Source organism: Chrysochloris asiatica, unplaced genomic scaffold (genome assembly GCF_000296735.1).
Source record: "Chrysochloris asiatica unplaced genomic scaffold, ChrAsi1.0 scaffold00075, whole genome shotgun sequence".
Classification (NCBI taxonomy): domain Eukaryota; kingdom Metazoa; phylum Chordata; class Mammalia; order Afrosoricida; family Chrysochloridae; genus Chrysochloris; species Chrysochloris asiatica.
In genome coordinates, this window is record NW_006408593.1 from 13,853,384 (window position 1) to 13,868,278 (window position 14,895).

Here is a 14,895-nt window from a genome sequence, read left to right on the forward strand (position 1 = left end):
AAAAAAAAAAAAAAGAGCTAAAATGAATAGAGAGAAATACTGTTAACTGATGGTACATGGAGGAGATTATAATAATTGTAATTAAACAAGGTGTATGATTTGTTGAATGTGAAATTGAGATGATCTGCCCTGTAAACTTTCACTCAATTCACAATAAAAACTTAAAAAAATCTCTAAGAAAAATAAGACCATTATTGTAAAAGCTTAAGAAAAGGCACCCATACTAAAGGAAAAAAAAATTATTTGTTGGTTATCAGGGGTGGGATGGAGGGGATGGATGGTAGAGCACAGGCTAGGGATAGACACATCATAGTTTGGGTGTTGGGAGGGGGATGGAAAAACAGGTAGATAGGGGAACACTTAGGTCAGTTTGCATGGGCTAAATGGGACAGAGGTAAATAGTAATTAATGTATGCTTAACCTTGGAACAACAGGGCTCTGTGATACAGGGATCGAGGCATAGTCTGAGTGGGTAAAAGAGGGGAAATAATATTAAGATGCTTGACTGTTTTATGTATTTATTGGTTTCCCTTACCCACTATTGTAAAATAGATACTTGAGTGGGATAGAAAAGAATGTTGGGAAACACGACTATAGAAAGTTTGTAAGTCTGTCTTCAGCCTATAACTAACTGATTAGAATACCTAAAGAGGGTTCTAGAACTTGCCCAGTGAAATAGGCTTCTTGTGGAGTCTTTTAGTGTACAGGACCTTAGGTAGAATCCTGAGTCCCAGAACCTTCTGGGGTAAGAGGTCCCCACTTGAAAGAACATGCAGACCAGCCCGGAGCAGCTAGAGGAACAGAAGATACCTCCTGAAAGAAAGACCAGCAGGAAAAAACAATAATAAAACTGACAGTCTGTTTGGCTATTATAAGAACAAACAAACTGTTGGCCAAGGAACCATCAAGGCAAGTCCCTGTAGGACAAACACCCCCCTCCCCCAGATTGAAACTCAAAGGGAACACACAAGCAGGCATGTAAGCTAGCTGGCGACCATGTTGGTCTACATGTGAGAGGAAGTGGGGGGGGGAGGGGGGAGTCAGTAATGAAGATATGGGCTGAGTTCAACCATGTTCCATAGACTCCTGTTGACCTTGTGATATGAGAGAAAAGAGGAAGAGGAACTGCTGGTTGGTCCGAAGTTTGGGGAGATCTGTGAACTCCTGAGTCCATGGACATTAACCTAGCCACAGAGAGCTAGAGCTGAGATGAAGTATCTAGCTGATATGAAGTGGGGGGAAGGCACACAAGAATGCTCAAACTTGCATATAGTACCCAGATGAGCTAACTCTGATGGCTTGATGACCAGAGCTCAAATAGAGGAAGATAAAGAAATTTGATACAGGAAGCAAGTGTAACTTGCTACAATTTGATGAACTTGACCTATACTTATAGATGTAGTAGCTCAAAAATACCAACTGAGGGGGAAGGAGTCTTCACATCAAGGATCAAACCTATTCTCTCGGTATACAGGGTAGATAGGGATGGGCAACTTAGACACTGGCTACCTAAAATGGAGAGACTCTAAAGGCATGAAGTGGCTGTCTTACAAGTGTTCAAGAGGGAGTTTAGTTTCAGAGTGTGTGGGGGAAGGTAGACTCCCCACTGAATAGTTTTCATCTTGCCTAGGTGGGTCTGGTGAAAGGAGATGGGGATAGGATTCTTTTGAGTATTTGTTATCATGACTAATTGTGATGGTCACAACTGTAAAGGTAAAAGTTTTGTAATATAAAGGGAGGAGTAGCTAATCTTGCATTCCAGGAACAGAGGACCCTAGGATCATCAAGGGGGAATAGCATGAGTGGAATATGAGTCCTTAACCAAAGAAGCAGCGACATCAGAGATGAAGGCAGAGATGATGACATGGCTAGATCGAGCATCTGAAGACTCTAGACTCATGGAAAGAGAAAGACTGTGTGCTGGCGGCCAGGAGGCAGGCTTACAGAATGTGCTCTTTGGTTATTTAAATGATTACATATTTTTGAATGTTTTTGTGTACATCAAAACAAGCAAACAAAAAACAGCGTACAAAAGAAAATACTGTTAAATTATGATGCATGGAGGGGATTGTAATCATTGCAATGAAACAAAATATGATAGGATGAGTGCAAAACCAATGTTCTCCCTTGTAAACTATCCCTCCATTCACAAGAAAAGCTTAAAAAAAAAAAAAAAAGATAAATTATTCTCTAAAATTCCTGAACACTACGGTGTTGTTTCGACTGGTTTGCAGTGAGGACTTGGGGGGTGGAGAGGGGTCTCCCATACACTGATTGTTACTCACATAGAAGCTTCTCTTTTTGCAGGGGGTCTGGTATCAAATTGTCTCTTTCCCCAAAAGAGCCATTCAACAGGAATCGAGAGTTACTCCTCCAGACATGTTGATGTGTTGCAGAGTTGGGTAAGCTGCCTCTCTGAGCTAAGAATAAGCAGTTGAATTCAGGTTGTAGGAGGCTGGCTCACCATCAACATCAAAGTCAATACTGAAACCATTACTACCCAAAGCAACACTATCTCCATCACCACCACCACCCACCGCAGGGTTTTGAAGTAAATATAGTCTCACTTCTCAAAAACGCTTGGTATCCCAATCTAGGTGAGTGAAACAACTGTACCCATTTCACAGCTAAGGAAACAAGAGAATGGGAAGGAGCCTTGAAAAGCAATGGATACAATTGGTTCAAACTTAATACTTTGAGAAAGAATTATTAAGGAAACTAATGTTTCAAGGCTCATTGGAGGAACGCTTAGATTCATAATGCCTATGAATCCTTGAATTTTTTCCTATGGTGGAGTATTAGCAACATTAAGTGGGGTTATCAGGAAACTCTAATTTAACTCCATTCTGGCTAAGACCCCGTGGGAACTCATTTAATTATCACGAAGCACAAAGTAGGACTCTCAACTCTGCCAAGTCGTCAATGAATAAAAGACTTCATTTCAGAAGCCCAGAGAGAGTGATGCTAGATGAGAAAGAGCTGTTACCTTTAAAGTAGCCGTAGTACTGCAGGTGGTGGAACATGAAATTTTCATAGGGGTCAGGTAGGGTCTGTGAAAGGGAATGACAGTCCATGATAGGATTTCTGAACTCTCCAGATGCCACCCAACTACCATTGCAGAGGACAACAGATCCAACCCATTCAAAATCCACCACCGTTGAGTGAATTGACTCATAGTTTCTGAGACTGTAAATCTTTATGGGAGCAGACAACCTTATCTGTCTCTTCAAGAGCGGCTGCTGGGTTTGAACCACTGATCTTTCAATTAGCAGCCCAATGCTTAACTATTGCACCACTTGGGCTACTGAACAGGCCTGAATGTTTCTGTAAACAAACCAAATGAAGACACTTCTGCCAATCATTCTATCATGGGGTATCAAGATTTCCAAGTGGAAACGTCTTTCTGATCTTTCCTGTTAAGTGCTATCGAGTCGGTTTCGACCCAGACCCACAGCAACCCTATATAAAGGATTCTAAAGGGTGACTGGTGCGCTTGAAGTGACAACTTTGTGGTTCAAGCCAACTTTGCAGTCCAGCGCATTAACCCGCAGTGCCACACCAGGACTCCTATTTCTGATCTGGTCCTGGATTTTTGCAGGGGGGTGGGAGGCGGGTGCTTCCGGAGAGGGATACAGGGGTACACACAGACCTGCTTGAGCTCGGTTTCTAAGGCTGGGAACATGTTACTTCTGCATGGTATGCCGAAGCCCAGTCAGTGACATCGGTGTCCGACCGCAACCCGGGCCAAATTTCCACAGGAGATGCTACAACAGCAGAGCGGAGCATTGAACACGCGGCAGCCACGCTTGTCCCCGCGAGCCAGCCGGCCACTTTAGGGAGGTCCCGCCGCCCGCCCTGTGCAGAGGAGCCCAACGCTTTCGGAAGTGCGCCGCTTTCGGAAATGCACCGGGAGGCTCGTCTTCCTACCTTCTCATCCCGAGGCGCCTGGCCTCTCCCTTTGAGAGATGCTACCCCACCCCCCGAGAGAAGTGCGGGAGGGAAAGGGTCTCAGGAGAGATGGACCAGCGGCAGGAAGAGTGGGCACTCAAGGAGGGGAACGGGGTTCCACGCTTCCGGGTAGGTCACCGGGACAGGACGACTGTGAAGATAGTTTCCCAGGCGGATTTCCTGAGAGCGAGCTAAGGGTGCTAGGACCCCGCGCCCCGGGCAGCAGGGGTTGGTGCGGCTCCCACAGTGACAGGGGAGCCCAGAGGCCCCGGTACTGCAAGTTCAGAGGCTACACTTTGCACCTGCCAAAGCCCACGCTCCCAGAGCTCACCCGCCAGCTTTCAGCTAAGGTCCCAGTAGCCTAGCAACCGCGGGGGGGGTGGGGGGCGGAAGGAGGACTAGAGGCCGGGCATTTCCGGGAGACTCAGGCCCCGCCTCCCAAGAATGTGTGTATTGGGCTCAGCGCCTGAGCTGTAGCCAATGTTGCAGAAAACGGTAGTCAATACTTTCATGCAAGATTACAGCTCCACTCTGTGGAATCCAAATTGGCCAGATAATATAGCTAGTTCTGTTCCCATGCAGCAGCAAGAGTCAGAAAGAACTCAACTCGAAATCTAAAAGAGCAGAAGTTTATTGCCTGCCGCCAGTGTCAGCTCAAGCCCAAATCACACTGACCCCCAAGTGAGGAGGGGAGCAGGGCTTTATACAAGAAACACAGAGCGGTTAGAACACACAGAATTGTCTTGTCAGCTGGGGTGGTAAATTCTAGGAGATCCTTATTCTGTAAGAGGGAGTAAACCAACCAATAAACCCTTACTCTGTTTGTATGGATGAGCTAAGTTTTATCCGTTTGTTCAGGTGTCCTTGGGTCTTTCTAGCCTTCGCAGTTTTTCTGTAAATTTATTATTTTTCCATAGGGTGAGGTGGGAGGGGTAGAAGGGGGGAGCAGGATGAGACGGGGCTGAAAGGACTTAGTTTAAATGGGGGCTTTAGAAACTTATGCAATACATTGCTCCGCCCCTTAGCCAGAATTGAAAATAGCCCTTTGCGTTTGAGTAAATCCAAGAAATGTTAGCAAGTTAGAACCACACATTTTGAACAGCAAATTGGCAGACTGACAAAGACACAGGTGCTCTGCACCCGACTCCTACAAGCCTGGGAAACTGAGGTAGTTCAAGAAAAAGCTTTTTCTTTCATTGCATCAATTTATGAAAGTAACCAGAAAAACAACTCATGAAGTCCTGGTGTGGAGCTGTGGGATAAAGCACTGAACTGCTAACTGCAGGATCAGTGGTTCAAATCCACCAGCCGCTCCTAGGACCCTATACAGGGTTGCTGTGAGTCAGAACTGACTCGAGCACTAACAACATATAATACTTTCAAATATAAAGTACTTTCTCAAAATGTCAACCACATTCCATCATTTTAAGGATTACATAGATCATATATTAAGTTAATGTTATACATGGGCCAAGGAGCCTCATCTGCTGAGAAGCTTGTTTTCATTCTATTGGGTGCCATTGACTTGGTTCTGACTCAGCAGCAGTTGGTGGGTTTGAACCTCCAACCTTGTGGCTAGCAGGTCAGTGTTCATCCTATAGAGCCACACCAGGGTCCACTCAAGATCCTAGGGCTCTTCTTTTCCTTTACTCCAAGTCTTCCTTATTTGCACATGCCTTCGATTAGAAAAAACAATGCCAAATTAATTGATCTGGTCAAATAAACAGCTAAATGCTCAAAAGACAGGTGGATAAACAATCAGAAGTATAAAAAAAGCTTTATTAGTGAATATATACAAATTTACAAGGTCAAAAACTGGAGAAATACAAATAGCTTTAAAACACAATTTGCTTTTTCTTCAGTTTAAAGTGACTTTTACCTGATTGTGATACAATAGAAAGTACGGGAAGAGTAAACAGCTTTTCTTAAATACTGGAATTTTATGGAGAATACAGTCACACACAGAATGGAGGTGGATTTGGGAACAGGATAAGACAATGGAGATACATTAATACATAGCGTGGCCCTTGTTACATTTACTGCCACATACTTCAGGAGGAAATTCTGAAAATCCAGGACACTAACACTCGCTGCTGCTGCCGCCAGTATTAAAATTTAAATATGCCATCTATTTACTGGGTGAAATGACTTAGCTACCAGTTATAGAATTTGTGAGAAAAAGGACTAAAGCATGTGGTCATTTGTCAGCAAAAGCTGACAGACCTCAGCACTTCTGGGGTAACAGACTACAGGAAAAGTGGTCAGAGAAGACCCCACGAGAATCCTAGTTTCCTAGGTGGAGTAGAGAGCTGCCTTCTTAATTGCACTTGTTTGGAGGAGAAGTTGGTGAGGGTGCTACACTAAGAAGGAAAGAGCCTCTTGTTACTAGGCAGGAAAACCCTTCATTTTTTGTCAGTGAGTCCCCTTCAGAGCTGTCACACTCATGAGCCACAAGCTGAAGATTGACGAGGTTAATATACGTCACATGCTGAGCTTCCCGGTGCGAGAACAGAGGTGGCCGGGTCAAAGCAATTCCAATCACCTTGCTCTACAGCAACACAGAAGAATTTCATTCCACAATGGGAAAACTTGGTACATGTAGGTTCTTGCCCAGGGAATTCATATGTTCTCCCCAATAACATTTAGACTGACAATAGTAAAACTAGTTAAAGACTGAACTCAACACAAACAAAACAAATATGAAAAATAAAAAAAGGGTTTTCTTTTTTTAAAAAAAAATTATGTGTTTGGGGTCATTTTCCTTCTCTTCAGTCTTGCTCGCCAATCCTCAGGAAGGGCTTCAAAATTAGCATTTCTTTCTGCCATGCCACTGTGGGGAAAACAACCATATAGATTACATCACTGGAAAAAACAAAACCATTCATTTCCCAGCAAGTAAGAACCTTGAACTGAAAATCATCAATCACATCTATATGTTCACTAAAATCTTCATGCTCCTCAGCTATACACATTTATTGAACTTAATGGATTAACCAGACACACATACTACCTCTGTACTCTCTATGCTGAATTTGGATGTGTACATTTACTTATGTAAGAGGGGTTTCAAAAGCTTTGTGGAAAAATGGAATGGAAAGATAATGATATTGTATCTTCACTAACCATTAAAGGCCACATACAAAGAATAATACATATGACTATAAAAGTTTTTCTTAGTTAAAGAAATTAAATCAATGAAAATACATTTAACTCTCAATAGGGCACTGTGACCCTTGGGACCAATTCAACCATTAAAAAATAGATTAAAGTCAACAGAAGGAAAAAATAGATTAAAACTCAGATTTTCTGTCTTACAATCACCACAATGGTTAGTACATTGAGTCCTTTTATAAATCTCCCTAATATAAAATACTTGTGTATAACAAGATACCTGTGATTTTTCTCCCTATTTCTTATTATTTTGAAACCATTTGCTATTTCATCATTGCCATCAACTCAGTTTTGAATCCTAAAAACACTGTGTGTGTGTATATATATATGTAGTGTGCTGAGGAGTGGCTGGTGGGTTTGAACCACTATCCTATGGTTAGCAGTGTAGTGCTTATCCTACAGCGCAGCACCAGAACTCAGTATTTCATCACTGTATGAATTACTTAATCACTGCTCATCAATCCCCTGCTGGAAAAATCTAAGATAAAAAAACTGAAGGATGATGCAGAAGTGAAATAAACCATGGACTACAAGAACAAACAAATCTGTCCTAGGAGAAATACAGCCAGAATGTTCCTTAGAAGTGAGGATGATGAAACGTCATTTCTGTACTTCAGACAAGTTATCAGGAAAAGGACACGCTTGACAGAGCAGAGATTCAATGAAAAACAAGACCCTCAATGAGATGGAATAGACTCTAACTTAACAACTGTGGCTGGTGAAGGACGTTTCCTTCTGTTGTACATAATAGGGTTGGAGCAGACTGAGGGCACACAACTACAACAGTAACAACGTTCTACACACCTCTCAGCTTTCTTGCTGTGTTGCCTATATTAGTGAATCATTTTTCAAGAAAGTAAAAAGTCTGGAGAGGGCAAGTTCAGTCTTTAAAGATCACACCTTCCTACAGGGCATTAATTCTATTCTACTCTGTCCTACAGGGTTGTTATGAGTCAGCAATGACCCAACAGCAACATTTTTGGGGACGAGGGATAACTCAAAACTAAGAAAATACAGGATAGAAATTTGGGTTTGATATGTATAAATTCTTGTTACTATAGTTTTCCTTCTGACCCCTATCCTTCTGTCACATTTTTGTAAAATAATTTAAAAATACCCACTGGATATAGATAGTAAATAGTAATGGTATGTAAACAGAGACTTAGGACAGTCCTTTGTCTTAGATGAACACAGTGGGAAATAGCATCACAACTCTGATACCTGTGGTATCTGGAATAAAATCAGACCATGCTGTTTACAGGGGAAACAAATACTTCTATGAATCAAATCTTAATTTAGATAATAATTTATAAGGACTGGCAGAAACTAAGGGCTATGATTTAAAGACTACAACTGCACTAAAACAGTAACAACCCCCACAAATTCACCCCTGTTTTCAACCTTTCGTTTACCTGACTAATTGCTGCTGTTTCCATTCTTCAATTCGCTTCTGTGCAGTTGATTCCCGGTCTTCCTCACTGGAACTCGAGTTCTCCTCTTCATCTAACTCACGCTGGATACTCTGCCACTTCTTTACCAGAGATGGCATTTTGGTTTTACTCTTCTTTGCCTGCAATCGTGGTTAAAGTAAAGAGGGAATATAATACACAAAAATAAGGAGACTAGAAAATTCAGCCTTCCATGCTAAAAGATCTTTTGCTAGAAGGAACGTGAACTTTAAAATCAAAAGAACAAAAAAGCAGGAAATGAACACCACTCACTCTAAGTTCTTTGCATAAGCTTTTACCACCTACAGACCAAAAAGTTTAGTTCACAATATATTGAACTATAAAAAAGTTATTTTCTAAAATTATATTAAACTTTTCATCCATCACCCTATTCTAGGAAATGCAAAATCACTGTCTTTGTGTTATCTCCTGAGAATTAGCGTTTCATTTCCCAAATTTTAAACAAGTTTCACTCCATGTGGTAAATAATTGAGAAACAAGGGCAGCATTTCTGGAAAGATCAACAGAATCAATGGCAACTATGAAACAAAAAAGTATTTTCTGTTTTACACTACTAATTTGCAAATCATCCCCTACCATATATTTGGGCTCCTGTGGTACTGTACGACAAAGCACTGGACTGTGAACCACAAGGTCGGCACCTCAAACCCATCAGCTGCTCCCTGGAAACCCTAATACAGGGTCACTGTGAGTTGGAACTGACTGGAAGTCACTTCACCACCACCACTGTACACCTACACATTCACCTCACTCCCTGCCAGAGGAGGAGCTCTATCAGCAGTCTGATCCAATTCTGAACCCCCAGCTCCTAGTGAGAGAGCATGTGACACACAGTATACATTCAGTAGGTACTTGCTGACAGAGGATTTCTGTCAAATTAGCGAGGCCTCTATATTGGACAATGACAGGGGCAAATGTATCCCTGTGTTGTTGCAGAGCAGTAGAGCTGTCCGTGTGCCTGACAACCCCACCAGGTCACACTGAGAGTGGGGTCAGCAAGTGCGCCAGTGGGAATGTGAGAGCTGTGCTCATGAGAAGAGTGCGCATTAGTGCCCAGGTTGTTTTTCCTGTCTGTATTTGAGACAGATTTCTTGAATAAAAGTCCCAAAAATCTCAGACAGTAAATGGCCTAGTGCCAGTCCTTTACCCTGTTTGGTTTCCTGTCCAATTCTCTGTTGTTGAGTTGTTGAGCTCCTGGAACAATGGAAACCCATTCAACATGCTCAGACCCTGTCATATTCTACTGTTCACTTCACCTGTGGTACCACCTGGCACACCACACACGCACCCCCTTCTAACAAGGAGTAGCAGAGCCCCTGGGTTAGCATGGAACTAGCCAAGTAAATGTAAGCTGAAATCATAACGGCCATGTGAGTACAGACAATTTGTTGGGTGTAACTTAACACCTCTCACTAAACACCTGTGTGTTGTTGTTAAGTACCGTGGAGTCGGTTCCGACTCATATAGTGACCCTGCACAGGGTTTCCAAGGCTGTAAATCTTTATGGGAGCAGAACATCTCATCTTTCTCCCATGGAACCGCTGGTAGTTTCGAACTGCTGTCTTTGAGGTCAGCAGCCCAACTTGTAACCACTACGCTACCAGAGCTCCTTAAACACCTATAAGCATGGTTATAAAGGACAGGTCTAGGGTGTCACTGCTGCTTCACCTAGACTTCTGTTATTAAGTGCATTAGAATCAGTTCCGACTCATAGCAAGTGTATATAGGGCTTCTGATGAGTAGCTGGTGGGTTTGAACCACTGACCTTGCACTTAGCAGTCCACTGTTACAGTGCCACACCAGGACTTCTGTAGTGCTTAGCAAACTTTTGTGGGAAAATAAGTTTAGAAATTATGCAATGTCTGCTATATCCAAAAGGATCCCAGGTGGTACAACAGTTAAGTACTGGGTTGTTAACCAAAAGTTTGGCATCGGAACCTGCTCAGTGTCTCTTTAGGACAAAGCTCTGGCTATCTGCTCCTGTAAAGACCACCAAGAAAGCCTTATGTGACACTTCTACTCTGCCACTCAACATTGGATTCAAAACCACAGATCTAAAAAGCTACACAGGACCTTACAAGTACTTTTTTTCCTTTTCTTTTCTCCCAATTGTATGAAATTTCTATAACCTTGCTCTAAAGATGGTAAAGAACAAGGCCTCAAACTGTTTCAAAATTATTCTTGCAAGCACTTTAGGAATACATAAGGTCACTCCAGACCCAAGCATGCTGGAAGCTTGCAGTTGAACACATTTTTAATAGCCAACATCACAATCAGAGGAATAAAGATTAAATGATTAATCCCCCACCCCCAGTCACTATACATTGAGAGAAGACTAAAATATACATTGGTCTCAAATGTTCTTACACTTTAAAGGCACTCACGGATATACTCTATGTTGTTGATTTAAAATGATCTATTCACAACAAAAAGATGGTACCTGCTGCATGCAATGGAGTACTAATGTGTTCTAAAAAGGAATGAAATACTGATGTATGCTGCAGTGTGGGTGGACCTTGTAAGCATTATGCTAAACATTAAGGCAAGCATGAAAACTCACATAACATATGAAGTATTCAGAATAGGTAAATCTAGAGAAACCGAGAGCAGATTGGTGGTTTTCAAGAGATGGGAGGGGGGAAATGGAGACAGACTGCTTACCGGGTATACGGTTTTCTTTTTGGGGTGATGAAAAGGGTTTGAACTAGATGCAGGTGGTGTGAATATAATGAATGCCTCTGAACTGTACAGTTTTAAAGTTAAATTATACCCCAACTGTAAAACAAATTAACAAAATATAAAACAGATTTCATATACCTTATCTTTTTTTCCTTTTTTGGTCTTCTCAGATGGTGGCATTTTGGGAGCTGGTGGTGGCGGTGGTGGAGGGGGAGGAGGAGGGGGAGGAGGTTCTAGAATGGCCGTGGTAGGTACAGCACTGCGGGCTTGGACTGGCTGCAGTGTAGGAGCAGTCATTCCAATTGGAACAGAACACTCAGCATAGCTCATAATTGCAGATGCTGTTGCAAGTCCAAGGTAATTCGACTGCAGGCTGATTCCTCTGGCCTGCTGACCCATCCCTGCTGCTGGATGGCTAACTGTTATAGTCGTGTGTCCAATCCCTGCAGTCTGGTTACTGATCCCTGTTGTCTGCTGACCTAACACAGAAAACATAAAATGATACTATAAAAAAGGACATTGTCACAAGACCGGAAACGAGGAAAAGAATAAGGGAATTAAGGGTTAATATAACCTATAAAATTATTCTAATAAACCATTTCCTTAAAAAAATACAGCCACATTTGGCTGGGGACAAAATACTAATTTCTGAATACAGTAGCATTAAGATACTTAATCACTGTATATATAAATGTGCTCAACAAGATCTGGAAGGATCTATATGTCTAAGTGTTAGGCCCAGCCAGCAAGGTGGCACCATCTGTGTTGCTGCGTCCATTCTCCTAGCTTCTGGCCTCATCCTGGCTCCTGAATGGCGTTTCAACAATGTCACATGGTGAACTGAACACTGTATTGCCATAGGACATTAGTTTTCCTGTGGTTCTATCTCATCAAACAGCTTAATAATTAATGACTTAAAATATAACAGAAAATATGGACAGGACACACTATTAAAATACAAATTCAGTATGCTCCATGTAATGATTATAGCAATCCCACTGGATTTACCAATCTTCTGATTATAAATGAATAAAAAGTTTTTATGTGAATATATACTGTCAACATTTGTGAGCTGCATCAAGTGAAAATAAAAAATATTTTTGTATTCTTAAAAACAAAACAAAAACAGTGCTTTTAAAATTGAAATAAATGCATGTAAATAATTATGATTAAAAACAAGCCTTCAACATTTCTTTAATTAATACTATCTACTGATGGAAACAAAGAAAAAATCCATAAGAAAAACACACTTTAATCATGATGCCACGATGCTCACCTCTAGCTACTGCTGACTGGCTGTAGAGGACAGGAGAGCTGCCAATGGTAGCTGACCTCTGAACTACTGCAGTACTCATTTCTGCAGCTTTTCTCTTCACTGCTTTAGCGGAAGGCGAGCTAGAAGTGCTAGAATCAACAGAACTCTGAAACACAAAGATTCTGGTTAGTGGCCCAGGTCCTGGCGTACTATCACCTTCTACAATGCAATACAGTGTCAACCCTCCCTCACTTACCTGTGTGGTTACTGCCGGAGTTGGAGTAGAAGGCTTCAGAAGAGTATCCTCCTCTGTTCCGGGGGCAGGAGGCTCCTCGCTCCCCTCATCTTCCATCTCTACCTCCTGTATCTCACTGTCTTCTACAGGAGGAGGAGGAGGTGGTGGTGGTGGCATTTCCAAGGGTAATGGAGGTTGAAGCACAGGCACATTTGACTGAAGAAGGGTCCAGAATGGAGTAAGTGGCATGAGTGACGAAGAAGAAACTTGGCCAGAAAAGGAGTCTTTACAAAGAGAACCTATGAAAAACAAATAAGTGTTAGAGAGAGAAAAACCCAGAAACTCCAGGGTTTCTACTCAACAGCTGACCCATTCAACTAATGGGTGATAAACATCAGCAGAATAGGAACTGAATACAGAGCGCAAAGTTGTTTTGAACAGCAGCGACAGACTCCCTGTTCCCTAACAAAAGTTCACCTACAGGTATCTACTTTACACGGAGGGCAATGGAATACTGAAAGAGCTCAATTCAGAAATGACTTTCATGAAACGATAAATTCATGAATCTGCTAGTACTTCCCGTACTACATATTGTACTACTGTATTGCCATAGGACATTAGTTTTCCTGTGGTTCTATCTCATCAAACAGCTTAATAATTAATGACTTAAAATATAACAGAAAATATGGGACAGGACACACTATTAAACTAAGGCCAAAGCCTTAGTCTTTGGGCACAGATTTATGCTTGAGCAAATGAAGCACTTTAACAAAATGAGAAATTCATCATTCATTGTCATCTGTAGTTTGGAGATTTTAATTTCATTTATGCAGTTTCAACACACACAACTAGAAGACAAAACACTGGGTTTTTTGGGGTTTTTTTTATTTCAAAAAAGGAGGTGTTAAGTAATATGCAATTACAACACTGATTCCATGTTTTATTTCTTAGAGTACTGAGTAAGAGATTAGAGATGACCCAAAGAATTATCCATTTATCACACACAAATTCTCCTCATTTTGGTTAATGTGGGCCACTAAATTTAAAACATCTATTTGTAGGGTGCACCTGTCAAGCCTATCATTCTTCCACACCTTTGTGTGAATTATATTCATTTGTCAGATCACAGCAACACAAAATCAAGTTGGGTAATTTTTATTTTTGTGATGACAAAAGGGATATTTAGGGGCACAAATCTTCAAGGTAAATAGTGTCTAGAGGATAAAAAAATAGGTGAATATGCAGAGAAACGGAAATTGTTGCCAATGCTTAGAGACAAGAAATTATGGCTAGTCTGAAAGTCTTCAGGATAAGCTTCTTTCAAATTTTACAAATACCACAGCTAACTGTGGTCCTTTCCCTGAGAGGAACAGCTTTAAAGGTAAGAGAAAATAGGAGGATATACTTACTTGTAGCCTTCCCCATCCCTCTTTATCGTCAATAGGGAAGTTTCACAATATTGGGACTATTAGAAATATATCCCAGGATTGTTGAAGGGGATTTTCTCCCTAAAAATCATAGAATTTAGGAGTAGAAGAAACATGAGCAATCATCTCATTCAACCCCCTCTTAAAAGGTGATGAAACCAGGAGGGAATGGAAATAACCAAGATTATACAACTCTTAGTGGCCAGGCCCGAACGAAATCTCAGGTCGGACTCTCATTCTAGTGCTTTTTATTTTACCAGAATGTCCTGGTGAAAAGTCCTGAGTCCAAGACCTCTAGAAATTTCAGTTAAATAAATCTCATCTCTCACCTGTGAAATTTTGTGTTCAGAGTGGTGGGTTACAAAGAGTTAGATGATAAAAGGCACGAGGGCAAGGAGAAGGACTTTCACAACCCTATTCAAAGTACAACTAAGGAGTTCTGGTAGTGTATTCATTATGAATTGAGCTGCTAACCTCAAGGTCAGCAGTTTGAAACTACCAGCCATTCTGGAGGACAAAGATGAAGCTTTCTGCTCCCATAAAGATTTACAATCATGGAAACCAGATACAGGATCTCCACATTGAGTTGGAACTGACTCCAAAAGAATACTACCAGTTAGTACAACTATACTGTATCAAAGTCCTGGTGTGGTGCTGTAGGAAAAACTCTAGACTGCAAGGTCAATTTGAACACAAGGTGGTGGTTCAAAC

The 14,895-nt window shown here is 41.5% G+C and overlaps 2 protein-coding genes across 2 annotated transcripts in view; both read right to left on the bottom strand.

Moving 5' to 3' along the window:
• The window catches only part of AGBL2 (ATP/GTP binding protein-like 2), a 49,135-nt gene extending 45,453 nt beyond the window's left edge, over positions 1-3,682 (bottom strand). The window contains exons 1-3 of the mRNA XM_006865105.1: positions 3,650-3,682; positions 2,987-3,050; positions 2,286-2,420 (exon numbers count right to left, since the gene is read on the bottom strand). Of these exons, the coding sequence (XP_006865167.1) occupies positions 2,286-2,420; positions 2,987-3,050; positions 3,650-3,682 (232 nt within the window). The remainder of the gene's footprint in view (positions 1-2,285; positions 2,421-2,986; positions 3,051-3,649) is intronic.
• Positions 3,683-6,687: 3,005 nt separating this feature from the next.
• FNBP4 (formin binding protein 4) overlaps positions 6,688-14,895 on the bottom strand; it is a 35,565-nt gene continuing 27,357 nt past the window's right edge. Inside the window, exons 13-17 of the mRNA XM_006865106.1 lie at positions 12,779-13,056; positions 12,544-12,688; positions 11,406-11,746; positions 8,532-8,689; positions 6,688-6,778 (exon numbers count right to left, since the gene is read on the bottom strand). Of these exons, the coding sequence (XP_006865168.1) occupies positions 6,688-6,778; positions 8,532-8,689; positions 11,406-11,746; positions 12,544-12,688; positions 12,779-13,056 (1,013 nt within the window). The remainder of the gene's footprint in view (positions 6,779-8,531; positions 8,690-11,405; positions 11,747-12,543; positions 12,689-12,778; positions 13,057-14,895) is intronic.